General features: G+C 42.4%; 1 protein-coding gene across 1 annotated transcript in view; it reads right to left on the bottom strand.

The window, feature by feature from the left end:
- Positions 1–27,976, bottom strand: part of KMT2A (lysine (K)-specific methyltransferase 2A) — a 95,412-nt gene that overhangs the window by 65,095 nt on the left and 2,341 nt on the right. Inside the window, exons 4-5 of the mRNA XM_011927037.1 lie at positions 27,752–27,974; positions 25,566–25,664 (exon numbers count right to left, since the gene is read on the bottom strand). Of these exons, the coding sequence (XP_011782427.1) occupies positions 25,566–25,664; positions 27,752–27,974 (322 nt within the window). The remainder of the gene's footprint in view (positions 1–25,565; positions 25,665–27,751; positions 27,975–27,976) is intronic.

Below are 27,976 nucleotides of genomic sequence, written 5' to 3'. Positions count from 1 at the left end.
GGAGGCTGAGGCAGGAGAATGGCGTGAACCCGGGAGGCGGAGCTTGCAGTGAGCTGAAATCCGGCCACTGCACTTCAGCCTGGGCGACAGAGCGAGACTCCGTCTCAAAAAACAAAACAAAAAAAAGAAATAAAGATAAATGTAAGAGATACACACTGCTAGGTTCATTATTAACAACCTAATGAGTCATTTTTTTATATTTCAAACTTTTAACAAACTGTAACTATATAATCCTAACTGCAATGTGTTTCAAAACAAGAGTTCCACTGAGCTGTCAGGCAGTTTAACTGTCAATATTTAAAGTTTCTAAGTACTTTCCAAAATGACAGGAAGCCTTAATTCGTTTTCCTTCTGTCTTGTAGCTGGAATAAGTAAATTAAAAAATAAGAGTTCAGGCCATGCGCGGTGGCTCACGTCTGTAATCCCAGCACTTTGGGAGGCCAAGGCGGGAGGATCAGGGGGTTAGGAGATCAAGAACATCCTGGCTAACACCACGAAACCCTGTCTCTACTAAAAAATACAAAAAAATTAGCCAGGCGTGATGGCGGCCGCCCGTAGTCCCAGCTACTCAGGAGGCTGAGGCAGGAAAATGGCGTGAACCCGGGAGGCGGAGCTTGCAGTGAGCCGAGATCGCGCCACTGCACTCCAGCCTGAGCGACAGAGCGAGTCGCCGTCTCAAAAAATAAATAAATAAAAATAAGTAGTCAAAATGAACTATACTTTTACCCAAGAACTTTCTTTGCACTTGAAATATTGATTGATTTCGTGAAGCACGCTTTAAAAAGTAACCATTGTTTAAATAATCCAGACAGCTTAGCCAAAACCAAAAGCCGTCATTGTTATGTTAAAGAGCTCCAGTCTTCTAACTTTGAACTTCCAAGCCTATGTAAGAGCCCTAAAAAACCAAACCAAACCAAACCAAACAAAAAAACTAAGTAAAGCCAAGTTGAGAAAGCACTGGGAAAGAAGGCTAAAGAAGGTGCTGCAGCTGGGCACGGTGGTTCACACCTGTAATCCCAGCACTTTGGAAGGTAGAGGTGGGCGGGTCACCTGAGGCCAGGAGTTCGAGATCAGCCTGGCCAGCACGGCGAAACTCCGAAACTCTGTCTCTACAAAAAATAAAAAATTATCCAGGTGTTGTGGCACGTGCCTGTAGTCCCAGCTACTTGGGAGGCTGAGGCACGAGAATTACTTGAACCTGGGAGGCACAGGTTGCAGCGAGCCAAGAGCTTATGCCACTGCACTCCAGCCTGAGTGACAAAGCGAAACTCCGTCTCAAAAATAAATAAATAAATAAAGAGGGTGCTGCAAAAATGTCCTCCTTGTTGCACACACTGCACTATCATCAGCAACAGGTTTCTCATCTTGCTCCATCACCCACCTTAAGCACATGGGGTCCCTGGAGCTTGGAAACAAGGCAAGAGTGTTGGCTTCCCAAGGATTTAAACTTACCTAGAAATCAAAAGACTAAGGTAATATGTGTATAAAAAAGACAAAAGAAGCTGCAGTTAAATCCACATTTGGCATCGTGGCATCATAAGCCTGGAAAGCCCTGAAGAGAGAGGGTACAGGAGACATCATGCTATACATGACTAAGGATTCCTGGGAACTGGGCCCAGGTAACCATTCATCACACATACTTTTCCTTTCAACATGGCCTACTCTGATGAGTGCAGCATTCCAAGACAGTGTAGCCACAAAACCTAAACCTTGCTGACACTGATGTCCTTGGAGACTAGATCACCAAGATTTCATCTTCTTACCAGCAAAGACAGAAAAATACCCTTGCCAAGTAGAGCACTGTAAAATACTGTTAAATCATATTTAGTTTCCAGTGATTAAGACAGCAAATTACACTGTGTAATGTCACTTCCTAAGTCAAATCAATTGTAGAAATAATAAACATGTAGAATTTCTTTCTGACCCCTTCATCTCCACTCTAGGGTAACCAGTTTTTGAGAGCTTCCAAGCATACCTTTACCACTAGATTCAGCTTACTCATAAATATCTTAATATTCAGGAATTTATTTTAGTGACAAAATTTTAATTTTTTTTTTTTTTTTTTGAGACGGAGTCACGTTCTGTCGCCCGGGCTGGAGTGCAGTGGCCGGATCTCAGCTCACTGCAAGCTCCGCCTCCCAGGTTTACGCCATTCTCCTGCCTCAGCCTCCCCAGCGGCTGGGACTACAGGCGCCCGCCACCTCGCCCGGCTAGTTTTTTGTATTTTTTTTTTAGTAGAGACGGGGTTTCACCCTGTTAGCCAGGATGGTCTCGATCTCCTGACCTCGTGATCCACCCATCTCGGCATCTCGGCCTCCCAAAGTGCTGGGACTACAGGCTTGAGCCACCGCGCCCAGCCAGTTCTTTAGTGGCCAGTTATTTTTGTGAGTGACGAAGCAACAAGAATATTTCTCTCACAAGAGAACCTAAGTGAACCCCAAATAAGTATTATACATAATGTTTGTGTATAAAACATAAGGTATATTTTAAAAATACATGAAATTCTGTGTTTCAAGAAATTATGTACTACTAAGACAACTTTTCAAGCAAAGCAATATTTAATTCATTTGTTCATTCAAAAAACATTTATACACTTGCCCTACGGCTATATGTTCCAGATACAACATTGAATAAGACATGATTCCTGCTCCCAAGAAGTATCTAAGGCAGACAGACAGTGTGCAATTTCAGTCTTCCTTTTAAAATTCAGTCGCATTAAAATGTCACTAAAGAATAGCTGGGTATGGTGGTATGCTCCTGTAGTCCCAACTATTTGGGAGGCTGAAACAGAAGGATCACTGGAGACCAGGAGTTCAAGGCTGTGGTGCCCTATTGTTGCACCTGTAAATCCACCGCACTCCAGCCTGAGCAACATAGCCAGATCCTGTCTCTAAAAAAACAATGTTACTGAAGGATAAAATAGTATGTAATTCATATTCTGGAATAAAAAATTTTGCTTAAATCTTGAAGGCTGGGTGTGGTGTCTCATGACTATAAACCCAGAATTTTGTGAGGCCAAGGCAGGTGGATTGCTTGAGCTCAGGGAGTTCGAGACCAGGCTGGGCAACATGGTGAGACCCCCCCATCTCCACTAAAAATACAAAAAAATAGCTGGGTGTGGTGGTGCATGCCTGTGGTCCAGCTACTAGGGAGGCTGAGATAGGAGGATCCTTGAGCCTCGGGGACAGAGGTTGAAGTGGGCTGAGATCATGCCACTGCACTCCAGCCTGGGTGACAGAGCAGGTCCCTATCAAAAAAAAAAAAAAAAAAAAATTAGCTCATTCTTCCTCCTATATTAATATATGGTTCATGGAGAAATATTCAAATTTCAAAATTCTTTCAAAGGATGGCAATGTATATCTCCATTCCGCAGTATCATAACTAGGCACTCCAGAGCTAGAAATTAGAGTTTAGGCAATCAAGACCTAAATTATTTGTAGTAATTAGATGTGACACAGTTTCTAGTAATATCACTGATCTGATAAAATTTCAACTGATAAACTGCAATGTTTTCTTCCCTACCCCCAACTAAAATGCATAGCTTTTAGTTCCTCCCTTAAATTCTTCCCAATTGGGCCAGGTGCGATAGCTCACGCCTATAATCCCAGCACTTTGGGAGGCCAAGGCAGGCAGATCACTTGAGGTCGGGAGTTTGAGACCATCCTGGCATGACCAGAGACATGGTGAAACCCTGTCTCTACTAAAAATACAAAAATTAGCCAGGCATGGTAGTGCCTGCCTGTAATCCCAGCTACTCAGGAGGCTGAGGTAGAATGCTTGAACTCAGGGCGGGGGGTTGTCGGGGGTCAGGTAGAGGTTGCAGTAAGCCAGTAACTCACGCCACTGTACTCCAGCCTGGGCAACGGAGCAACTCCATCTCAAAAAAAAAAAAAAAATTATTTTCAATATACCATAGTCAGAGCAAAAATCACTCGCCTAGAGTTCTTTACCTACCAGGCTAAGATGGAGGCTCCAGAGCTACTTTGAGAATTCTTCTACTGAATAAGCTCCAGTACTCCTGGCCTCAGATGAATACACCCTAGGATGACTTTGCTCATATCCTCACGTTCCTTTTCTAGCAAGAGACTCCTAGGTACTTCACAGCACTTAACTAAGTGGTAGGCATCTCAAACATGCCTTTAGCAGCTGTGTCTTAGCATTCTTCTGTCTCCAAAATTTTTAGTCTTATGAAAAATCAGGGCCTAGCATGGTGGCTTACACCTGTAATCCCAGCACTTTGGGAGGCTGAGGTGGATGGATCACTTGAGGCCAGAGTTCAGGATCAGCCTGGCCAACATGGTGAAACCCTGTCTCTACTGAAATAAAAAATTTGGTGGGCGTAGTGGTGCATGCCTTTAATCCCAGCTTCTTGGGTGGCTGATGCACAAGAATCACTTGAACCCAGGGGGCAGAGGCTGCAGTGAGCTGAGATCGTGCACTGCACTCCAGCCTGGGTAACAGAGCAAGACTCTGTCTCAAAGAAAAAAAAAAGAAAAAAAGAGTTTGAAAAATCAAATTCCTTCAATTGCAAAATTAATTTCAATGAATCAACTGAAAATAACATCAACACCACAGACAGTATCAAAATCACTCCTGATGCACTTGTTTTTTGAAATACTTTGTTTTGAAGGCTTCTAGTTTTTGGTATCATTATATATCATTCAATCAAACGAGGAGCCCACAGGAGAACTAACAAAATTATAACTAAACAACTAAAGTTGAAGAAATATCCAGGAGGCAAATTGTGCATCTTGGCAGCGACAAGTTTAAAAATATCACTTCCCCTTTGGGAATTTATTCCAGGTAGCTATAACTTCAGCTGGCACATTTTCCCCTTGTGGCTACTGCTACGAGCTTTAAAATACCAAGGTCTTAATGTCGCACTTTAAAGACATGCTCACATAATTACTCGTATTAGCAGAAGGAATTTTTAAAAATGTGTTCACACATTTGTCTTCTTTAGAGTGTGTACTCTGAGGATACAAACAGTTTCCCTATTCATTTTTGTATTGCTAATATCTAGCACAAATTTGGCACCCAATAAATGTTTCTAAAATGAAAATAAAAGAAATTCAATAAACTCATTTTAAAAACATTAAATACCTACTGTGGTAATAGTACTATAGTAGAAATTACTGAAGGACTTTAAAGAATTACATAATATGATTCTTACTTTTAAGAATGCATAGGGAGGCCGGGCGCGGTGGCTCAAGCCTGTAATCCCAGCACTTTGGGAGGCCGAGATGGGCGGATCACGAGGTCAGGAGATCGAAACCATCCTGGCTAACACAGTGAAACCCCGTCTCTACTAAAAAATACAAAAAACTAGCCGGACGAGCTGGTGGGCGCCTGTAGTCCCAGCTACTCGGGAGGCTGAGGCAGGAGAATGGCGTGAACCTGGGAGGCGGAGCTTGTAGTGAGCCGAGATCCCACCACTGCACTCCAGCCTGGGCGACAGAGCGAGACTCGGCCTCAAGAAAAAAAAAAAAAAAAAAAAAAAAGAATGCATAGGGAAAGGACGAGGTGGCTCACACCTGAAATCATAACAATGGGAGGTGGAGGAGGGAGGATGGCTTGAGCCTGGGAGTTCTAGACCAGCCTAGTTCTAGACCAACATAGTGAAACCCTCTCTCTACAAAAAATAGAAAAAATTAACTAGGTGTGATGGTGGATGCCTGTAGTCCCAGCTACTTGGGAGGTTATGGTGGGAGAATCACTTAAGTCCAGAACATACAGGTTGCAGTGAACTGTGATTGAGGCACTGCACTCCAGGCTAGGTGACACAGTGAGACCCTATCTCAAAAATAAAACAAAATAAAATAAATTTTAAAGCATCTAAAAAAAATGCATAGGGAGAATGCCCTCAGGTTGGGAGGACAGACTGTACCAATTCATTCATTCACTCACTCATTAAAATATATATCGGCCATTACTAGGCTACGGTATGAAAACAGAGATAAAGGACAGCTTCTATCTTTAAGGACCTGCTAGTCTGAAAAACAGATGAGTAAATTAATGAAATATAGTATGTTGCCTGCTATGCTAGAGGAAGACACTGCTAGAGGAGCACAGCAGAAAGACAATTAACCCAGTCAGGGAGAAAGGATCGGGAAAGCCATTGCAGAGAGGATGAAAACTTAATCTTTCGAAGGATGATAAAGCTGGTGGGGGGTGGGGGAGGAGTGTACTGCAAGCAGAGAGAGTAACACATACAAAGGCACAGAAGCACAAAAGAATGTGGTATGGAGTGAAATTAAAAACAGCTCCATATGACTGAGGCCTTAGCTGATATGGGAAAGGGGCAGAAGATATTGAGGGGGAAAAACGGCGGCCAGGAGTGGTGCCCACGCCTGTAATCTCAGCACTTTGGAAGGCCAAGGTGGGCGGATCATGAGGTTAGGAGTTTGAGACCAGCCTGGCCAACATGGTGAAACCCCGTCTCTACTAAAAAAATACAAAAAGAATTAGTTGGGCATGGTGGTGGGAGCCTGTAGTCCCAGCCACTCAGGAAGCTGAGGCAGAGAATCGCTTGAACCCAGGAGGCAGAGGCTGCAGTGAGCCAAGATTGTGCCACTGTACTCCAGCCTGGGTGACACAGCGAGACTGTCTCAAAAAATAAAATAAAATAAAATAAATAAAAATAAAAGGCAGGAGGTGTATCATGAAAGGTCTTATATTCCTTCATGAGTTTGAAGTTTATCTTTGAGGAAGTGTAGACCTCATCCTGAAGGCTATAGCCTATTAGTGACTCAGGTAGGAGAGAAGCATGATTAAATTTGGATTTTTGCTGCCAAAAGCTATGACAGCAGTGGAGAAGTAGAGGCAGGAAGAACAGTTATAAAATGACGGTAGTGGCCACAGGGATTGAGGGGAAAAGGACAGATCCTATAGACAATAGGAAGCAAAATGACAAGACTTTGATATAAAGGTTTAAGGGAGTGCAAAGAATCAATAAAACACTTGTGGATGTCTGGCTTAGGTTGATTAGGTTTATGGTGGTATTTACCAAGACTGGGAACACAGAAAGGAGACAAGTTTAAAGGAGTGGGAAGAGAGATCATTTTAGACGTCTGAATTTGAAATGTTTATCCACGTTGTCTAAAGGGTATAATGATCTGAAGAAGACACATCTGACTCAATGAATATATGAATGCTGAAACTGTATGAATTCAATCACCCAGGGAAAGAATCTAGTACTGAGAGAAAAGGAGGGTAGATGGCAGAGCTCTGAGGAATACCTATATACTTAGAAACATACAGGCATGCCGGGCACGGTGGCTCATATCTGTAATCCCAGCACTCTGGGAGGCCAAGGCGGGTGGATCGTGAGGTCAGGAGATTGAGACCAGCCTGGCCAACATAGTGAAACCCCATCTCTACTAAAAACACAAAAAATTAGCTGAGCATGGTGGCGGGTGCTTGTAATCCCAGCTACTTGGGAGGCTGAGGCAAGAGAATCGCTTAAGCCCGGGAGGCGGAGGTTGCAGTGAACCGAGGTCATGCCATTGTACTCCAGCCCAGAGGACAGTGCAAGACTCTGTCTCAAAAAAAAAGGTTCTTTTTTTTTATTTTTAGTAGAGACGAGGTCTCACTATGTTGCACAGGCTGGTCTGGAACTCCTGAGCTCAAGCAATCCTCCCAAAGTGCTAGGATTACAGGCATTAGCCACTATGCATGGCTCTAAAAGTTTTAAAGAATGCAGCTCTGAAGGAAATAGATCATGAAGGTAATGAGCAATGGCTGATTAACAGTAATAGGGAGAGGCCAGGTGCAGTGGCTCACATCTATAATCCTAGCACTTTGGGAGCCTGAGGCAGGGGGATATTCCAGGAGTTTGAGATCAGCCTGGCAACACAGGGAGATGACATATCTACAAAATAATTAAAAATGTATTAAAAATGCAGCCAGGGCTGGGCACACTGGCTCATGCCTATAATCCCAGCACTTTGGGAGGCTGAGGCAGGCAGCTTGCTTGAGCCAGCAGTTCAAGACCAGCCTGGGCAACAATGTGAAACCCCATCTCTACAAAAAAATACAAAAATTAGCTGGGTATGGTGGCTTGTGCCTATAGTCTCAACTACTCGGAAGGCTGAGATGGGAGGATCACCAGAGCCCAGGAGGTCAAGGTTGCAGTGAGCCATGACTGCACCAGTGAACTCCAGCCTGGATAACAGAGCGAGACCCTGTCTCAAAACAAAAAGAAAAAAAATAATAATAATAAGGGATGGAGAGGTGGGAAGAAAATCAGATGCAAGGATTGGAGGATTGGTAAAAACTGATTAGGCTCAAAAGGGGTAGCCACAGTAGGGCCAAGATATAAGACAAATGAAATGTCAGAACCTTGTTAATTCTAGTATGGTATGGTCAAAGTGAATGCAATGAACACAAACTGCTACCATTGGTTCTCAAATGTAGAGAAGGCATTAACTGTAAAGTTTATTCTGGAAATGGTATATATAATGAACTAGAGTAAGAAAGACTTAAAAAAAGGGGGACCAGATAGCAGGCTACAGGCATAATTCAAATATGACTGTCATTCAACCATTCAATAAGTATTTACTGAGTATTGCCAGGTACTGTTTGACTCTCAAGATACATGTAAAGAACAAAATTCCTGCCCCATGAAGCTACAATCTAATGGAGAGACAGAAAATAAAACATACAACAAATAAATAAAAGACACTAGGGGCTGGGCATAGTGGCTCTCGCCTGTAATCCTAGCTACCAGGTAGGCTGAGGCAGGAGGTTCACGTGAGCCCAAGAGTTTGAGGCTGCAGTAAACTGACTGAGCCACCGCACTCCAATCTGGGTGACAGGGTGAAACCCCATCTCTAAGAAGAAAAAAGACATTAGGACAATAAGAATTGACAGGAGTAGGGGGTGGGGAGGGGTTAGTTGTGGGGTTATGTTCACTAGGGTGGTCAGGAAAGGCTTCTCTAAGGTAATGGTTTACCAAAGACTGGAAATCCATGAGCCACGGGCTAAATTTGGCCCACCGCCTGTTGTTTGTTCTGCAAACTAAAATTTTAAAAAACTTTTAGTCATTTTTTTAAAGTCAAAAGAATATTTTGTGTATATGAAAACTATATGAAATTCAAATTTCAGTGTTCATAAATAAAATTGTATTGGAACATGGCCAGGTTCAATTTTTTTTTTTTTTTTTTTTTTTTGAGACGGAGTCTTGCTCTGTCGCCCAGGCTGGAGTGCAGTGGCCGGATCTCAGCTCACTGCAAGCTCCGCCTCCCGGGTTCACGCCATTCTCCTGCCTCAGCCTCCCAAGTGGCTTGGATTACAGGCGCCCGCCACCTCGCCCGGCTAGTTTTTTTGTATTTTTTAGTAGAGACGGGGTTTCACCGTGTTCGCCAGGATGGTCTCGATCTCCTGACCTCGTGATCCGCCCGTCTCGGCCTCCCAAAGTGCTGGGATTATAGGCTTGAGCCACCGCGCCCGGCCTCAATTGTTGATGGACAGACGGTCCCTGACTTACAATGGTTTGACTTACAATTGACTTTACGATGAGCTTATAAGTGTATTAAATGTATCTTTGACTTATGACAATTTTGATTTATGGGTTTTTCAGGATGTAGCCCCATCGTAAGTTGGGGAGCATCTGTACTGCCTATGGTTGCTTTTGCACTACAACAACAAGAGTCGAGTAGTTTCAACAGAGGTCATCTGGCCCTTTGCAGAAAAAAACTTGCCAAACCTGGTTAGACCTAAATGAGAAAAAGTCAGACATATAAAGACCTTGGTGGAGTAGTGTTCTAGCCTGAGAGCAAGTGCAAAGGCCGCAAGACAGCAACAGGCACAGCATGCCTGACAGACAGAAAAAGGCGAGTGTGGCTGCACAGCAGAATGGATGAGAATGAGAAGAGACAGTGCTCGAGAAGTAGGCTTGACCAGAGGCCAGATTACGTGTGGCTTTGTTGGCCATAGTAAGGAATCTGGATTTACCCTAGCAGTGTGGGGAGACACAGAGGGGTTTAAAGTGAAGGAATAGGATTTGATACCGGAGTTTACTGTTGCTATGTGAGGAACAAACTTTAGTGAGGCAGTAACACAAGCAAGTCCAACCAAGCGACTATAATGGGAGACTCTCAGGTTTTGGTAGCGAAGTTGTTGAGAGGTAGTTGAATTTAGAGCTGATTTTGGATGTAATGCAGACAGAATTTGCTGATGGGATAGATGTGGGATGTGAATAAAACAGAGAAATTGACGATAACTCTTACATCTTAGGCCTAAGCAACTGGATTTTTGGTGGAATAATTAAGAAACGAAGAGACTGGGAATGGAAAAGGTTTGAGGGAGAAAGTCAAGACTTTTTAGATATGGTAAGTATGAGATACCTATTAGGCATCCAAGTGCTTCAATGTATATGTGTTTCCTTGCCTATGAAATGGGAATAGTAGTGATACTTCAGACAACGGTCATGAAAGTTAGGTGAGATAATTCATGTGAAGTGCTCAGAATATAGCCTGGCCCACAATAAACACACAGTAAATATTAGCCAAATGGAAATATCAAATTGGCAGCAGGCTATACAAGCCTGGAACTCTGAGAAGTCATTAGTGTTAGAGCAAAAGGTTTCTTAGTTCTCAGCGTCTAGATGAGGCCTGGATGAGATGACCTAGGAAGAGTGTGTAGACAGAGAAGGCAGTGAAAAGTAGACTCCTGGGAATCTCAGACATTCAGGAAGAGTTAAGCAGAGGAGGGAGCCATGCAGAATACTGAAAATTAACAGCCAATGAGTTAAGAAGAAAAACAGGTGAGTACAATGTTAAAAAAAAAAAAAAATCCAAGAAGGGAGTGGTCAGCTGGTTCAAATGCTGCCAAAGGGTTTAACAAGATGAGGACTGAGAATTATCTATTCAATCTGGTAAAATAGAGCTCCTTGAGGACCTTGGTAAGAGCTACTTCAGAGGCATCATGGGGATAAAAGCCCAACTGGAGTAGTTGGGGAGAGAAGGAAAGGTGAGAAAGTAGAAACAGCAATTACACACAGCACATTCAAGGAGTTTTGTTGTGAAAAGGGAGAAAAGAATCAGGTAGTAGCTAGAGGTGGACGTGGGGTCAAGCGTTTTTTTAAAGAAGGATTATATTAAAGCAGATAGTTTTATATGGTGATGGGCTCAATCTAGTTGTGAGAGAGAAATTGCCTACACAGCAGGAGAGAAGAGATAACTGCAGGTATAACCCTGACTAGATGAGAGAGGATGGAATGCAGAGCTCAAATGGAGAGGTTGGCCTTAGATAGAAAGGGGCACTTCAGCCAGGCACGGTGGCTCACACCTGTAATCCCAGCACTTTGGGAGGCCGAGGTGGGCAGATTACGAGGTCAGGAGTTCGAGACCAGCCTGGCCAATATGGGGAAATACTGTCTCTACTAAAAATACAAAAATTAGCAGGGCGTGGTGGCGTGTGCCTGTAATCCCAGCTATTCAGGAGGCTAAGGCAGAAGAATCGCTTGAACCCAGGAGGCGGAGGTTGCAGTGAGCTAAGATGGCGCCAATGGACTCCAGCCTGGGCGACAGAGTGAGACTCCATCTCAAAAAAAAGAAAAAAAAAGAAGGCGGCACTTCTTTGATTGTAGAAGGCAGCAGAGTATGTAGTCACATCTAAATTCCATTTTAACAGGACGGAAAAAAGTTGTTTTGTTCTTTGAGACAGCATCTTATTCTGTCGCCCAGGCTGGAGTGCAGTGGTATGATCATACCTCACTGCAGCCTCCAATTCCTGGGCTTAAGTGATCCTTCCATCTCAGCCTCCAGAGGAGCTGGGACTACAGTGCTCACCACAATGCCTGGTTATTCTTATTCTCTTATAGAGAAGGGGTCTCACTATGTTGTTCAGACTGTCTTGAACTCCTGAGCTCATGTAGTCCTTCCTCTTCGACCTCCCAAAGTGTTGGCATTACAGGCATGAGCCACCATGCCTGGCTGAAAAAGCTATTACATACTTTGAGAACATTTAAAATCTCCTGATTCAGAGCCAGACATAGTTGTGTGCACCTGTAGTCTCAGCTACTTGGGAGGCTGAAGGAGTAGAATCGCTTAAGCCCAGGAGTTCAAGGCTTTAATACATGATGATTATGCCTGTGAACAGCCACTGCCCTCCAGCGCAGGTAACATAGTGAGACTTCATCTCTTAAAAAAACAAAAAGCAAACAAACAAAAAACCCCTCCTGATTCACATATTACATTCTTGGTATAAGACAACTGACTCAAGAACCACTAAATCCGTAAATGAAGAATAGGTGAATTGCTTCCAATGACAATTCTGTTAACATTAGTTCTGAAAGCTTCAACCTTCATATTATCAATTTCCAAAGTATCTTGCAAAGTATTAAAATAAAAATGTGAATACTTATATTCCTGCTATATTTTAAGCTGAGCTCATTAAAAGAATGAGAGGCTAGGCATGGTGGGTCACACCGATAATCCCAGTACTTGGAGAGGTCAAGGCAGGATGACTATTTGAGCCTGGGAGTTTGAGACCAGCTACACAAGATGGTGAGACCCCCATTTCTACAAAAAAAAAAAAAAAAAATTCACTTTGGGAGGCCAAGGTGGGTGGATCACCTGAGGTCAGGAGTTCGAGAACAAGCCTAGCTAACATGGTGAAACCCTGTCTCTACTAAAAACACAAAAAATTAGCCAGGTGTGGTGGCACACGCCTGTAGTCCTGGCTACTCAGGAGGCTTAGGCAAGAGAATCACTTGAGTCCAGGAGGTGGAGGTTGCAGTGAGCTGAACTTGCACCACCGCACTCCAGCCTGGGTGACAGGGCAAGACTTTGTCTCAAAAAAGAAAAGAAAAGAAAAGAAAATTAAAAATTAGTCAGGCATGGTGTTGTGAGCCTATGGTCCCAGCTACTCAGGAGGCTGAGGAAGGAGGATCCCTTGAGCTTAGGAGTTTGAGGCTGCAGTGAGCTGTGTTTGTGCCACTGCATTCCAGCCTGAGTGGAAGAGCAAAAACCTGTCTCTTAAAAAAAAAAAAAAAGAATTAGATAGCAAGTGCCATGAGGGAAGGGACATCTCCAGTGGTAGAGCCCCAATAGCTGGTCATCTGCCTAGAATACAAAAGATGTTCTTTGAAAGATGAATTAGATTTTTCAATTTGTATTTCTTACTTTGTAATGCAATATTTATGATGGCCATTTTTAGGAAGATGTGCCTCTTTGCAGGTACTTTTTCATTATTTGCAGTAGAAAAAAATGCAGTGATACTTGTAAATAATTTCCAAAAGCAGAATATAAAAATAATGCTGCTCAATCAGTAAGAAAAGTATAATATACCCAAGCATAGTCAAATACACAGACATCAAGGGGCAAACTTCTTAAGCCAAAATGGTTAATGAAATTCCACCAGTCAAGAAATGTATGCTGTTAATGAACTGACATCATATTCTCTTATGAACAGATTGTCAGGGGTAGGAACAAGGGCAGATTCTCTCTGGTTATTGGTGCATCAAGAGAACAATGATTATTTGAATGCATAACAGATAGGAAGAGATTTAAACTGTTTAAATATGATCTCTGCCTGATATTGAGAAATGTTAACACAAAAAGGTCACTTAGGATTAAAGAGCGCCAAGACAATAATTCTCTGTTCTTCAATAACAACAGAAGGTAAAAATTTCACACACACAAGAATGAAGTCTAGTTTTCAAATATTTAATTCAATTCTACCTAGCAACTGTCACCTAAGAAACACAAATGCTACTCACTTTGTAACTAGAGAAATAGGTACTACCCGTCATCCCCACTCCATGTCAACAAGAACAAGCAGCAAAGATGCTGAAAACAGCAAAGCAAATGAAACAGGTGAACTCCACCCATCCTGCTTCAGAAGAAGAGGTAGTCATAAAGTAGCTTATTTGTCTTAAAAAAAAAAACAAAAAACAGCAAAATAAATGCACTACTTCAGATAGTAAACTATTCTGATTCCTGGCAATGCCCCAAATTATTCTGCAGAATCTTTATTAAAAAAACTCAAGAAATGTGTATTCCCAGACTCCTCAGGTTCCAAGTCTGAACTGATGTATCTACTTGCTAAAGCAGAAAAAATAAGCCCACTTAACTGATTCACTGTAGAAAATTAAGTTAAACATCACAATCACAGGGTTTATTTTTCTCTAATAGGAAAGTACCATAAATGACCAGATTGATTTGAATAGGCTAGAAAAATTAAACAAACACCAACTTTATTTTCAGATATGGTTCTTTTTATTATAAGAAATTTTGATCCCCCATATGACAAGTTTAAGTGGTTAACTTCATTTTGAGCTACATTCTCCTTCAACTACAAACTTCTACTATAAAACTCAGTTTTTTTCTTCCGTTTGTTGTTCTTATCCTGGTGCAAAAGTCATGTTACATCTTTCCTTCTGGGAAGATGGGCTGTTGAATGACCAACAGTAACGAGAGTAACACTGAGGAATCCACAACTTCCTTCCTTCTAAAGGTAAACAGGGTTATCTCTCCGTAAAGTCAGTCTGCTGAAGGGGGAGTGTAAAATTAGATGACAAAAATGAACATTCTTCTTGGCAAAATAACACCGAAGCCTCCAAGTCGGCCAATACAATTTTTTCTTGTTTTTTTTTTTTTTTTTGAGACGGAGTCTCACTCTGTTGCCCAGGCTGGAGTGCAGTGTCATGATCATGGCTCACTGCAGCCTCAACCCGTTGGGCTCAAGCAATCCTCCCATCATAGCTTCCCAAGTAGCTGGGACTATAAGGCGCAGGCCACCGTGCGTGGCTGTTTTTGTTTTTTTTTTTAATTTTTTAAATTTAAAATTTTTATTTTGTAGAGATCAGGTCTTATCAAGTTGCCCGGGCTAGTCTTGAACTCTTGGCCTTAAGCAATCCTCCCACCTCAGCCTCCCACAGTGCTGGTATTACACTTGTGAGCCACTGTGCCCAGCCCAACAACACAATTTTGACTTATTATTTTTTAGGAATATTCAAATATATGAGTTGGGAAATTTTGTGTTCTTAATATTTTGTAAAACCAGTTGGTCTCTTCTGGCTACCACATCATATTTGGAAGTTTGCCATCACATTCTGAGAAGCCCACATTAGGTGGCATTAACCTATTAAAAAAAAGAAAGTCCCTGGTATTTTTTATTACTCCAACACTTGAATCTCTCAAGTAGAACAAAGAATCATAAGAGAAATTGTCTTTGCTTTTATAATCCCATTTTCTGAATTTATACAAGCAGTTTTTTGAATTTTATATCTCTTGTTTACTGAATGTATGACAAGCAATTAAAAGTTATAGGGAAAGTATGAATTTGTTCTACTTCCAATTCCTAGAGTTTCTCAAATGACATCCAACTTTATAATTAAGGAGTCAAACTGCCCTTCACTTTGCCAACAATTGCAGAATTCCTGCAACAATCCAGCTTCACCTATGAACTACAGGCATTTTATGAGATTAGTTAAAAGTAGAGACCATTTATTATATGCAACTTAAAAAATACTTAAATATACAACTAATCTTAAATCTAGTATCAGTTCACTTGAAAGAAGGAATTCATACACAATTCCAGCAGGAAATTCAAAAGTCCTAAAGCTTCAATAACCCAATGAAGGTTTTGGAGTTAAGAGTTAGTAGGAAAACTGGCTGGTGGTAATATCAGCTCTGCCTAGACTTTTGGTAATCTACATGAATAATCCCAATTCAAGTTTTCATTCTGACTGTACAGGAAATGCTTTCTGCAACCCAACATATCTAAAAAGGTTTCACTCTGAGTGATGCAAGCCCTCTACACAGCCTCAAAAGCCAAGGGTCAGAGGCTTTTATAATACTAACACGAAGCAAACTTATATTAGTTTGGAAATGATTTATAAGCATTTGTTATAATGTATCCACAAGCAGTGACAGCCTTAACAAGAGCTATTCTGAACCATACCTCTTTAAATGACAACTGAAAATGAACATAAAAGCTACAAATACTTATTTGTTTCCTATATTGATATCACACCTCCTGTTTTCTTTGGTTTCTCTTGATGTTTAAGATTTCTCTCTTAGCTCCACTTACAAAATTTTTATTCTCCTATAAAGCCACTACAAAAACCATTACTTCATAAAGAAATTTCTCTGGAAGCTTCCTACTGAAAAGTAATTATTGCTTCGAGGAGCTGAGTAAGAATTTATTTACTGATTCACAGAAGGAAAAGGTAGCTTGAGAGGTCATTTTATACATATATAGGCAGGACTGTACTTTTAAAATACACTTCCAGAGAAGATAATAAAATTATTTTGGCAACCTTTTTATCATGACTATAATGACAACCATCATTATCAACACGTTCTTTACACAACTACCCCTTATTTCAGTTTAAACCTATTTTCTCTTATTCTGCTGTCAGTGGAGCTGGGAAACCACTGGTTACCATTCCTAATAATGGATCCATTCATGTTTTTTGAAGAGTTATTAAGTTGCCTCTTAACCTTTCATTCTCTCAACCTTTCCTCATAGGACTGACTTCCAATCATATAATCATCTTTTGAGTCTCCTCAGAACCGTCTCCAAGGTCTCCTCATCCCTTTTAAGTTGAGGAACCTAGAAATGGAAACAACACTCAAGTAAGGGGATGATCAGTGCTAAGTATTATCTACATAAAAGATAATGCCATTCCATCAGGATACCTTAACATCACTTTCAAAACCCAATCAGTACCTTTACAAAAATGTCCCATCATGGCTACTATGGTTTCCTTTGCCATACTTAAATTAGTATTTCTTAATGATTAGTCCAAATATTCTGTTCGTAGTCTTAAGTTCTCCTAGTTTATGTAATGTGTCCTAGCAAAGTATTCCTAAAAGTTATATGTAGATCAGATTTTCAATTCAACAAATACTATATAAAAAGTCACCATTATAAAAAACATAAAACATAAATGATGACTTAAAAATGGCCCATGTCTTAAGGGAGTCACTATCTAATGGGACAAAGACACATTTCAAAAGTATCACAACATAAGGTATACTGGGTTAAATTCTTTAAGGGTAATGTACAAAACACAAAAAGAAAACAAGAAAGAAGTTGAGTTTCAACTAGCAGTACAATCTGTGAAAACATGGAAGAGTTAGGATCTGGGGATCTGAGTTGAACCATGGGAGATGAATAATAAGCCCAAGACAGGTCAAAATGGGAAAGACTTTAAGGGAAAGGAGAGGCTTTAGCAAAGGTACAAAGGCAGATAAACAAAGACTGTGGAGAATACCTAATAGTTCAGTAGTCCAATGTGGTTGAAGCAGTAACAATGTACATTCAGGAGACACGGTTCAAAATTTAGAAATACAGGCTAGCAAGATCATACAGGGCTGAGAATCTTAAATTTTATATTCAGTGAGAAGCCAAAGGATTTTAGGAATAAAGTGACATAATCAGATCTGTATTTAAGAAAACCATTACATTGTGTAGCACTGTGCAGGGTGAAAAGACAGGTGGGAAGACCAATGAGAAGATTACCACAATAAACTATCCAAAAGTAAAGGAAATTTAAACTAGAACAGCAGGAACAGAACAGCAAGGACAGAGGAAAGAAACACTACAATAATATAATGGACAAGACTCAGAAATTGATTGGATGGGAGTGGGAAGAGAAAGGACTTAAAGATAGCACAGTGTAGAGAGCAAGAATCAACTTTCAAGCAGATGTAGGTTCAGATTTCAATTCTAGCTGTGCCACTTACTAGCCATATAACTTAAAGAAAATTACTTAACTTGTCTGTGCCTCAGTTTCTGAGGTGTATTGATGGTTTCTGATGGTGTATTGAGTACATTAGCAAATCTTTTCTTTTCTTTCTTTCGAGACAGAGTCTCACTCTGTTCTCCAGGCTGGAATGCAGTGGTATGATCTTGGCTCACTGCAACCTCTGCCTCCTGGGTTAAAGTGATTCTCGTGCCTCAGCTTCCCAAGTAGCTGGGATTGCAGGTGCGCACACCACCACACCTAGCTAATTTTTGTATTTTAAGTAGAGACAGGGTTTCACCATGTTGGCCAGGCTGGTCTCAAACTCCTGACCAGCCTTCCAAAGTGTTGGGATTACAGGACTGAGCCACCCCACCCGGCCTGCAAATCTTTTTTTAAAGAGAGTACGGCAAAACTGTACTTTTCTTTTTTTCTGGGAGACGGAATCTTGCTCTGTTGCCCAGGCTGGAGTGCAGTGGCACAATCTTGGCTTACTGCAACTTCCACCTCCCAGGTTCAAGCGATTCTCCTGCCTCAGCCTCCCGAGTAGCTGGGAGTACAGGTGCCGGCCATAACGCCCAGCTAATTTTTGTATTTTTAGTAGAGACAGGGTTTCACCATGTTAGCCAGGCTGGTCTCAAACTCCTGACCTCAGGCAATCTTCCCGCCTTGGCCTCCCAAAGTGTTGGGATTACAGGCGTGAGCCACTGCGCCCAGCCCAAAACTGTACTTTTCCTCCTTAAACACACTACTCTTAACTAGTTACCCTTAAACTCTAATCTGCTTTTGACCATTCTGTTCAAGTTCCAACCCTCAGAAATTGCAACCTACAATTCAGCATTTCTTCTATAATTAAATGGTTACTTGCATTGATCTCTGTAGACCAGCACTCATTCTCCTCAAGTTGACACTTAAGAACAAATGTCACCAAGTATAGACTAATGGATCTGAACCTGGAGCCGAAGTACCCTGAAGAGCCTCAGAGCTGTTGTAAGGAACCACCAAGTGCTCTCCTCATAAAAAGATCAGGAACACTAGTTATAGAGACAACAGGTAGTAATCCCATTATAGCTGCCTTGGCCTGATAATGAGCAACTCATGGAGGCACTGTGTTCCTTGGTATCTTACCTGCCTATTTACCATCTTGTTCTCTTTCTTCTTTTTTGCCTTATCTCTAATATGTTTTAGTTGGACACTAATGTTGTTACCAAGATAGGTGGCTGGCCTTCGGTTTGGTTCTACCTAGCTTATAGAAGAACTTGACACTCAAACTAATATCAAGAACATTCTAAGATTATAGCACTCAAACAGGTGTATGTATGCATACATATACAGGTATAACTCAATGTAATAAAAACCAGTTATTTTGATGAAAAAAAAAGATTATAACCCTGCTTTCCTTTCAATCTCTTGGTTCTAATAATTAGGGCTTCCTATGTGCCAGGCAAAGTGCTAAGTGCTTACATTACATGCATGATCTCGCTTAAGCCTCATAATAAGGCTATGAAGCATGAGTACCCCTGACTTACAAATGAAGAAATGGAGGCATGGAGAGGTCCAAAAACTTTTCTGGTTGGGTGCAGTGCCTCACATTTGTAATCCCAACACTTTGGGAGGCTGAGGTGGGGGGACCACTTGAGGCCAGGAGTTCAAGACCAACCTGGGCAACATGGTGAGACCCCCCCATCTCTACAACAAATAAAACAATTAGCTGAGTGTGGTGGCGCATGCCTGCAGTCCCAGCTACTTAGGAGGCTGAGACAAGAGGATTGCTTGAGCCCTGGAGGTTGAGGCTGAAATGAAATGTTTGTGCCATTACACTATAACCTAGGCAACAGAGCAATACCCTGTCGCAAACAAACTGAACAAAACACAAAAAAAAACTTTTTCAAGATGGCTGAGCTTAGATTTGAACTCAGGCAGTTTAAATCCAGAGCCCATGGTCTTAACGACTCTTAATTACTGTGCTATACTATCTCACACCAGTACAGATTAGATTATGAGATTCTCCCTTTCTTCTGTAAAGGCATTTAAATATGCACAAATAAAAAATCCTAGCCAAAGAGATTACAAAAGGATTTCCTCATTAGCTAAGCTTAAAGAGATGTTATCCACAAGGTTTTACTGCTTATAATTAAAGGCAATAATCTAGGGACAATGTTTGTGTTTGATCTAAAAAGTGGTCAGTCCTCATGGATGGGCAGAGGTTGAATATGGGCAGGTGTAAATATTTCTCTAGGTGTAGGATATTTATTAGAGATAACAATTAACTTCTCCCTAGTTTTTAGAACTGAGATAGTATAAAGGAGAGCCTAAAGAAAAAACTTTTCTCTAAAAACACTTCTCACGAGTAATATCACTCTAATTCAAGACAGAAAGCTACCATTACACTGATGCTGTAAAATGAGAATGAAACAATGATGTTTCAGCAAAGCATAGATAATACAAGTGGATCTCTCTAAAACAGTATGTTAGGAAGATTCATAGCTTTTGTTGCTGAAAGACATCAAAACATCTACACCCAAACATTCCAACAAAACACAAAACCAGAAATGCAAGAAAACGGACAAAATACTATATATGGAAAAACTCCATCTCCTGAAATAGATGACACTGGACAGATGCTACCCAATGGTACCTCACAGGGTACTGCTGTAGCAATAATTAAAGGTAAGATATCTGGGGAAATCCCTTCAGTCTATTTGTCAAATAGAAAAACAACTACTCATTTCAAGGGAAGGGGAATTTTCATACACTGCACAGAAAACTGCCAACTAACTCATATCTTTGTTGTTTCCTTAAAACTAAAACTCATTAGGGCAATACGTTCAATTCAACATCTGACAGTTAAACCAAGCTTGGCCTCTTAGAAGTTTCAGACTAATCCTTCAAGGGGATTTATATCATCCACAACAATTACAAATCACATAACAAAATTCTTCTTTCAAATGTCTTAAGTCTTTAGAAGCAAATGTCTGGCAGCAGCTACAGTCTCATGGTTGGCTTCCCCTGGTGTGTAACCTGACAAGGTAAAAAACTCATTGAAATATTTAACAGTGGTGGTATGGATTTCTTTGGATAGGTCAAGAAAAGCAGCTCATCATTTTAAAAACATAAAGAACCATTTTATGGGAAATCATTCCCTCAGTCCAAGTGTCTCTGTATTTCCTCGGGGCTTTCTCAGAGACTTTATTGAAGGGGAAAATGAAAAGGCTAACAAAAGGACCCCTTTTTTCTCCCTATTCCCAGCATAATCTACCTCAGCCACAGGGCCAGTAGCATCCACACTGTCATAAATGCCAGCAATTAGAGAATTAGGCCATAAAACCACCCACTCAGGTATAAGAGTGCAGGCCTCCAGCTTTATTTAATGCATGCCATAAAAGATCCTGTACTTCCTTCTTCCAGGCCTTCTTCAACAACCAATGAAATGACAACAACAACAACAACAAAAATAGCCCTTTGTCTGCGTAACCTCATACTGATGTGATCAATGAAGCCATCTGGGTCCAGGTAAAGGATTTAAGATTCCTTTTTCTTAATAAAAGGTAGCATTTTCTCTAGCATGCCACATGTAGATCTAGTAAAGAACATACTGTATTTTGAATAGGAAGGTCCTGGAAACTAAAGTCAAACTACTTTTTCCAGAAAAGCTATTTTATCTTATTCTGAAAATACTCTAGAAGCCTAGACAATTCCTGAACTTCTCAAGAAATACTGGAGCCTACAAGGGTATTCTTAATTAACTCAACAATTTCCAGAACCTCCTAAAGTCTTTCTAATCAAAAGTTAATTCAGATCTCAAAGCTAACTTTAATTCAGTCTGTGTGTCTCAAAGCTGATACAATCTAGGAGCAATCAATAATTTCATCTGAAACAACCTCGGAGTCCACAAAAATCACAAGTCTGAGATTTACTCCATGACAATATTTTAGTCATCAAGCTTCATAAACCAGTCTAGATAAGATCCAAGGAAATACTTTGTAACAGTGAACTCTGTGGCATCCTCTTTCCTACTAGTGCCTACAGGGTTAAGAATCTGATTAAAATGTAGGTATGTCATGCCAGACTCATTAGTAATTTAACCTTTCTTAATCCCTGAAAATAACATATGCAAACAAAGGAAGGTCCCATCCCAGCAATCCTTGAGTAAATTCCTCCCAAAGTAGTGATAGTCACAAAGCTTCCCCCTTCTCAAAGGTCTATGCCATTGGGCCCTCCACCTTGGCAGAGGAAGAATGGAAAGAGACAAGATATTCACAAAAGGCCCAACTGAAGGCCTTCAGTTAAGTGCTAGAAGGAAGCTGAAGTTCTGTGCCAACGCTAGTGGAATGTGGGCAGGCACAAAGAGATCTTAATTAGGAGACCTACAATTAAAACACAGCGAGTTTCCAAAAGAGAGAGGCACTGCAGTCTGTTATGCCTCTGAGCAAGCAAAGCACTGTTGCCACCCCCTCCAGCCACAGGGTAAGGGAGGCAATTGGTATAGAGTCTGCACAGCTGCCCTACGGAAGGATAGCTCCAAGGTGAACAAAGAAATGAGAATTAAGTCAAGATGGGAATAGTTTCTCTCAACTTCCAATAAGACGATAGATCACTGTTGTGTGAATGATGATTTCCTCCAGGAGTATGTGCCTTAAGATAATTAAATGGAAGTGAAAGATGGGGACATGTCATCTGGTTTTCAGTCACAGAGGAAGAAAAGTTCTCAAGACTGAATTTCTAATGCTCAGTATAAACCATTTCAGAATATATTAATAACTACTTCCTATGAAGTAGGTACTATCACTTCAGTTTATAAATACATTGATGTATTGAATTTTTTTTTTTTTTTTTTGAGACGGAGTCTCGCTCTGTCGCCCGGACTGGAGTGCAGTGGCCAGATCTCAGCTCACTGCAAGCTCCGCCTCCCGGGTTTACGCCATTCTCCTGCCTCAGCCTCCCGAGTAGCTGGGACTCAGGCGCCAGCCACTTCGCCCGGCTAGCTTTTTGTATTTTTTAGTAGAGATGGGGTTTCACCGTGTTAGCCAGGATAGTCTCGATCTCGGGACCTCGTGATCCGCCCGTCTCGGCCTCCCAAAGTGCTGGGATTACAGGCTTGAGCCACCGCGCCCGGCCTGAATTTTTCTTTTCATTCAAAATTCACACACCTAAAGGAATACACCACCTAGACTGAAAATAACTTCTCTTTTGGATAGTCTGGCATTCACAACAATGAAAACACATTTAGCCAAACAAAAGGGCCTCTAAACACCAGATAATGCCTGGGATTCTGTAGGTTCTCAGAACTATGTGTAAAAACTTTATCCTCATTTTTCTTATAAATGAAACTGGTCAACTTCACCAAAGTCCTTATGTTTTTTCCACACAATGAAAAATTTCCAAGTTGAAATTTCTCCTCCTAATAATAATGCCAGTTATACGGGCAAAGGTATGATCTGATATTAAAAATTACCAGCCGGGCGCGGTGGCTCACGCCTGTAATCCCAGCACTTTGGGAGGCCGGGGCGGGCGGATCACGACGTCAGGAGATCGAGACCATCCTGGCTAACACAGTGAAACCCCGTCTCTACTAAAACTACAAAAAATTAGCCGGGCACGGTGGCGGGTGCCTGTAGTCCCAGCTACTCAGGAGGCTGAGGCAGGAGAATGGCGTGAACCTGCGGCGTGAACCTGCTGAGATTGCGCCACTGCACTCCAGCCTGGGCAACAGAGTGAGACTCTGTCTCAAAAAAAAAAAAAAAAAAAAAAATTACCAAACAGAATCCCAGCTACTCAGGAGGCTGAGGCAGGAGGATCAGGAGTTCAGGACGCACCTGGGCAACATAGTGAGACCCTGACTCAAAAATAAACAAAAATTACCAAATTGTCTCACTTGACTCTGACTCTTGAACTCAGAATAAGAAATTCTGATCTGACCCAAAATTTAATACAATAGAAAGGAATCATAATATTGACACAGAACAGATTCATGAGCTATTTAGTCCAAACTTTTCATTTTACAGATCAGAAATTTAAGGTTAAAAGTGAATTTGCCCAGGGTCTCGTAACTGTTCAGTAACGGAGATGAGAGCCCACATCCACTGACTTCTACTCAGAGGCTTAGTGCACTCCACTGTACTTGTGTTCCCTCCTTCATTTACCTTTTGCCAATCTTAGGATTAGCTGTGAAGGCAATGAAGCAGCAGCTCCCACTCTTGGTACATACGTGATCAGTAAACATCAAAAAAAAAAAAAAAATCACAAACACTCTCCTACTACCTTTCAGCTGCAGGAGTACTATCTTTTCAGGTCCAATCCAAAAGCCTGTCTCAGTTCACATGAACTAAACTGCAATTTCAAGTGAAAACAAATACACACCAATGCTGTAACTCAGTTTCAATTTGTATCTAATTAAAGTTTGTTATGTTATGATCAAGATGGAAATTTTGCTTTTAATATTTTGTGAAGTAGTAGGGAAGGTAACCGGATTATGACATTAATAAACAAAGACTAGTTACTGATAAATATACTGTTTCAGGGGTTTATTATTACAACAGCCTAACTTCTAGTCAACAGAAAGGGTGCTGCTGTACTATGTTTATTTAGATGGCAAAGTACAGTAACATGAACATTACCTGAGACAATCCTTAGAAAAATGGGATACTGACAGTACAGAGGGAAGGGGAAAGAAAAAAAATGGACCTCTGATTTCTTACAGTGCTCAATAAAACAGAACCTCAATTCTACTTCCTAACTGTCATACAAAGGAAGTCAGGAACCAGCAGCAGTGAAGGACAAGTCTCCTATGGCTAAGGGAGTTCAAACAACAAAGTCATCTGGAAGTTCTGTTACCTAGTTTTAGAAGTATTAACACAGGTGTTGTTAGAGGCAAGTTATAGTCATTATTCACTGAAGGCAAACCAGAGTTTAAAGAGGTTAGAATCATTTTGGATCATATAACCATTTCTTCATGAATCCAGATAAGACTTGATATAGAGCCATGAGTGAGTTCTGAGAAGCAATCTTTAGAATTCCATGTCAGCCCAGGGTGAACCTAAACTTCCCTTTTGGAACTTTATCGTTGATTAGTAAGGCTATGTTAAAATATATATATATATATATATGCTTGGCTTCTACAATGAAAACTACCAGGTCAGAGGTTTACCGCTACTCAATGCATACCATCAACTCACACTGGATTGCCTCAAACACCACATAAAAAGCCTACCCTTGGAACACAGCTCATTCAAGTCCAAGTCAGAAAAAATACTCAAGTAAAATGTAAGGAGTCAACTACTCTTCTCATAACGAAGCAGCAACTACTGTTCAGGAAAAAGTTTTAAAGACAAAAACCCCTTATAAATATGATCCAATTTGAAGTAACTGCAATTCCTTGACAGGCTTTACACTATGTACTAGTGTTAAGCAAAATAAAACACTAGTTTACAATTATCTCATAATGCCAGTAGGTAAGAAAACGTTTAGCCCGATTAAAACTTTAAAAGTGATTTGTCAAAGACCAACAGATAAAATATTCTGGTGCCCAGACATTAGGTCCCTGAATCCAGGTGGCTCTCTTTCTAACCAGTCTCTTGAAAAACTATGATTGGAAGCTGTCAACATAAAACTTTGCTTTTGAATATGTGATAACATTTGGTCCTTCAGTACAAAATAAATAAGCATACTGAACAAGAAGAAATGCTTCTCAGGATCCCCTTAAAATGGACTAACTTCTCCTAACAGAGACTTTCTTATTAAACTCAAATATACACGGCGCTAAAATGCTACATATAACCAGGCAAGTCTCAATTTTGAAAATAAATGAAATTTTTTTTTTTTTTTTTTTTTTGCTGCTGTATCTTTTAAAAAAGCAAAATCAACTCACATTTAAGCACCAACTCCATGCAAGTAACCTGAACGGTTCAGTCTTTTTGTCATGTATGTGGCCTTTGGTTCTCCAACTACATGGGATCTGTGTTGTTAGCTTAAAAAATACAGAATTGGCCTTTCAAAAAAAAATAATAATCTACAGCAACCAATAAATAGTCTCAAACAACCCTGCTGACTGCAGCTGCCTTCTGAAGGCTGGGAAAAGGAGGTGGAGATAGCGCAGAGAGAGGCAGGGAAAGGGGACGCTGCAGCTAGCTACATAGCAAGGAACACGCCCCCATCATGTCCTCCTTGCTCTGTCAGAAGGCGGGTTGTTGTCAGTCTCCTGATCAGGCTGCCTTAGAAACGATTAAAAAAAAGGAGGCAGGAAGACTAACAACCAAAAAATGCCAGCTCCTCGAAAGGAGGGGCCGGGGTCCTTGGGATCTCCTCCCTCCCCTTCTTCCCAGGATCTTTCCGTAAATCTAAAGGGGTGCGGGGCACAATAGGGGACAAGGGGTTTGCCCAGGATATTTTGTGTGCACCAACGGCAGAGCACGCAGGAAACGGCTGGTTGTTATCTTTCCCTTTCTGTTTCAATCAAGAGCACTCCAGAGCAGCAACCCCCTACCCCCCTTCGCTTCAGCCCCTAGCAGCTGCTCTTCCTCCTCCTAGCATCCCCCATGCCATTCTCCCCCCTCTACAATTGAAACTCCCCCCTCCTGCATCCAATGGAAAACAAATGCGCAACGCCACTGGCTGAACCTGAACTCAACTTCCCTTCCCTGGGCAACTTTCCTTTTTGCTGAAGGGGACTGAAAAATGTTTACAGAAGCAACTCCGTTATTGCCCCAGTACTAATGGGGAAGGGGCAACGCTCTGACCCTTCATCCACCTTGGGTCTCCTTAAAAGAATCGGAGAGAACCCCAAGTCCTTTCTAAGGGATAACTTTGCTTCACAGTCCTCCTCTTTCTCCCATCCCAAAGCAACCACCGCCACCACACTAAAGTATAACTGTCCCTTATCTACCTCCTCACCCCAACCTGGCTTCCCCCACCCCTTCCAAGCCCCAGGATTGGCCTAGGAAAAGGTGGATCAATAATGAAATGACGAGAAGAGAAGGGCGGGAGGGAGCTCGGGTTGGAGACTGCGTGCTCTCAGGCGCAGTGGGTGGGGTAGGAGAGCAGCTGCTTCCCCTGGGAGGATGCTGCCCCAGTCCCCCCACAAACACCTCCCCTCACAGGGGCCCCCTTCCCCAGAGCTGGAGGGAAAGCCTGCCTCCTCTCCAGGGGGAGTGGTGGAAAGCTGCTCTTCTCTAAGCCTAGGGGACAGTGGACTATTTTCCCCTCCAAGATGCCACTAATCCTTCATTCTAAAGGAGGGAAAGGGTGGAGTGAAGGTAGAGTAATTCCCGGCTACCAATAGGCTAGAAACTGTAGCCCTGTAAGACGAGGTGGGGGGGCGGGGGGAAGAGACTGCTGTATGAGGAATCACCGTTATCTTCAGAGGGAAAGGAGGTGAGATCAGGAAAGGTGCAGAGGAGAGATTTTCCCTGGTGGGGTAGGGAGGAATGGGGGAGGATCTGTCTGCTTGGGGTGGGGGTAGAGGGTGGAGGTGAAGGAAGGGGGAGTGGCTGGCAGTATAGGGACCGAGCCCGGGGATGGGGCGAGGGTTCATCGGGTTTTCGAAAGCAAGGTGCTGAAAGGGACATCGATCCCCAAGGGCTAGGAGAACGTGGCCCTGGATGAGGCCATCACCCGAGAGATGCCCGAGAGGAAAACTGCCCTAGGAGTAACACATCTGCCCAGAGAGGGAGGCGGGGATGTGGCGGGATCAGGTCTCTAGGAGGGAGGGAGGGAGGAATCTTGCTCGGATGAGGTAATCTGTGAAAGGGAGGAGGGGTTCAGTCCCGGGATGGGAAACCCCGGCGAGGGGGTCTGTGCCAAGGGATTTGGGGAAGGGTCAGGGGGAGGAGAGCGGGGGGCAAACGCCCTCAGCCAGATGGGCCCAAACCCCGGGGTGGGGGCGCCTGGGGGTCTGCAGCCCTGCATGGGGGTCCCAAGATGGGAGAGCCATTCGCCCCGGGTGAGGGACCCCGAGATGGTCCCAGAATTGGGATGCTCCTCAATCCCGGATGGGGGAGGGGAGGGGGCTCCGCAGAGGGTCGAGACCCCGGACCTGGGGGTTCCTCGCCCCCTTACCTCTCCGCTGCCGCCTCCCCCGCCGCTCTCCCCAAACACGGCCCGGAACCGGCGCAGGTTGGTGCCGATGGCGGCCGAGACCTGCAGCGCCGCGTCGAAGCCCGGGCCCACCCGGAGCAGGGCCGGCCCTGAGGAGGCTGAGGACGATGACGAAGACGAAGACGAGGCGGACGACGAGGAGGCAGCTGAGGCGGCGGCCGCTCCCCCTGGAACCCCAGCCCCGCT

Source organism: Colobus angolensis, unplaced genomic scaffold (genome assembly GCF_000951035.1).
Source record: "Colobus angolensis palliatus isolate OR3802 unplaced genomic scaffold, Cang.pa_1.0 Scaffold7, whole genome shotgun sequence".
NCBI lineage: Eukaryota > Metazoa > Chordata > Mammalia > Primates > Cercopithecidae > Colobus > Colobus angolensis.
This window is presented reverse-complemented; position numbering and strand designations above follow the sequence as displayed.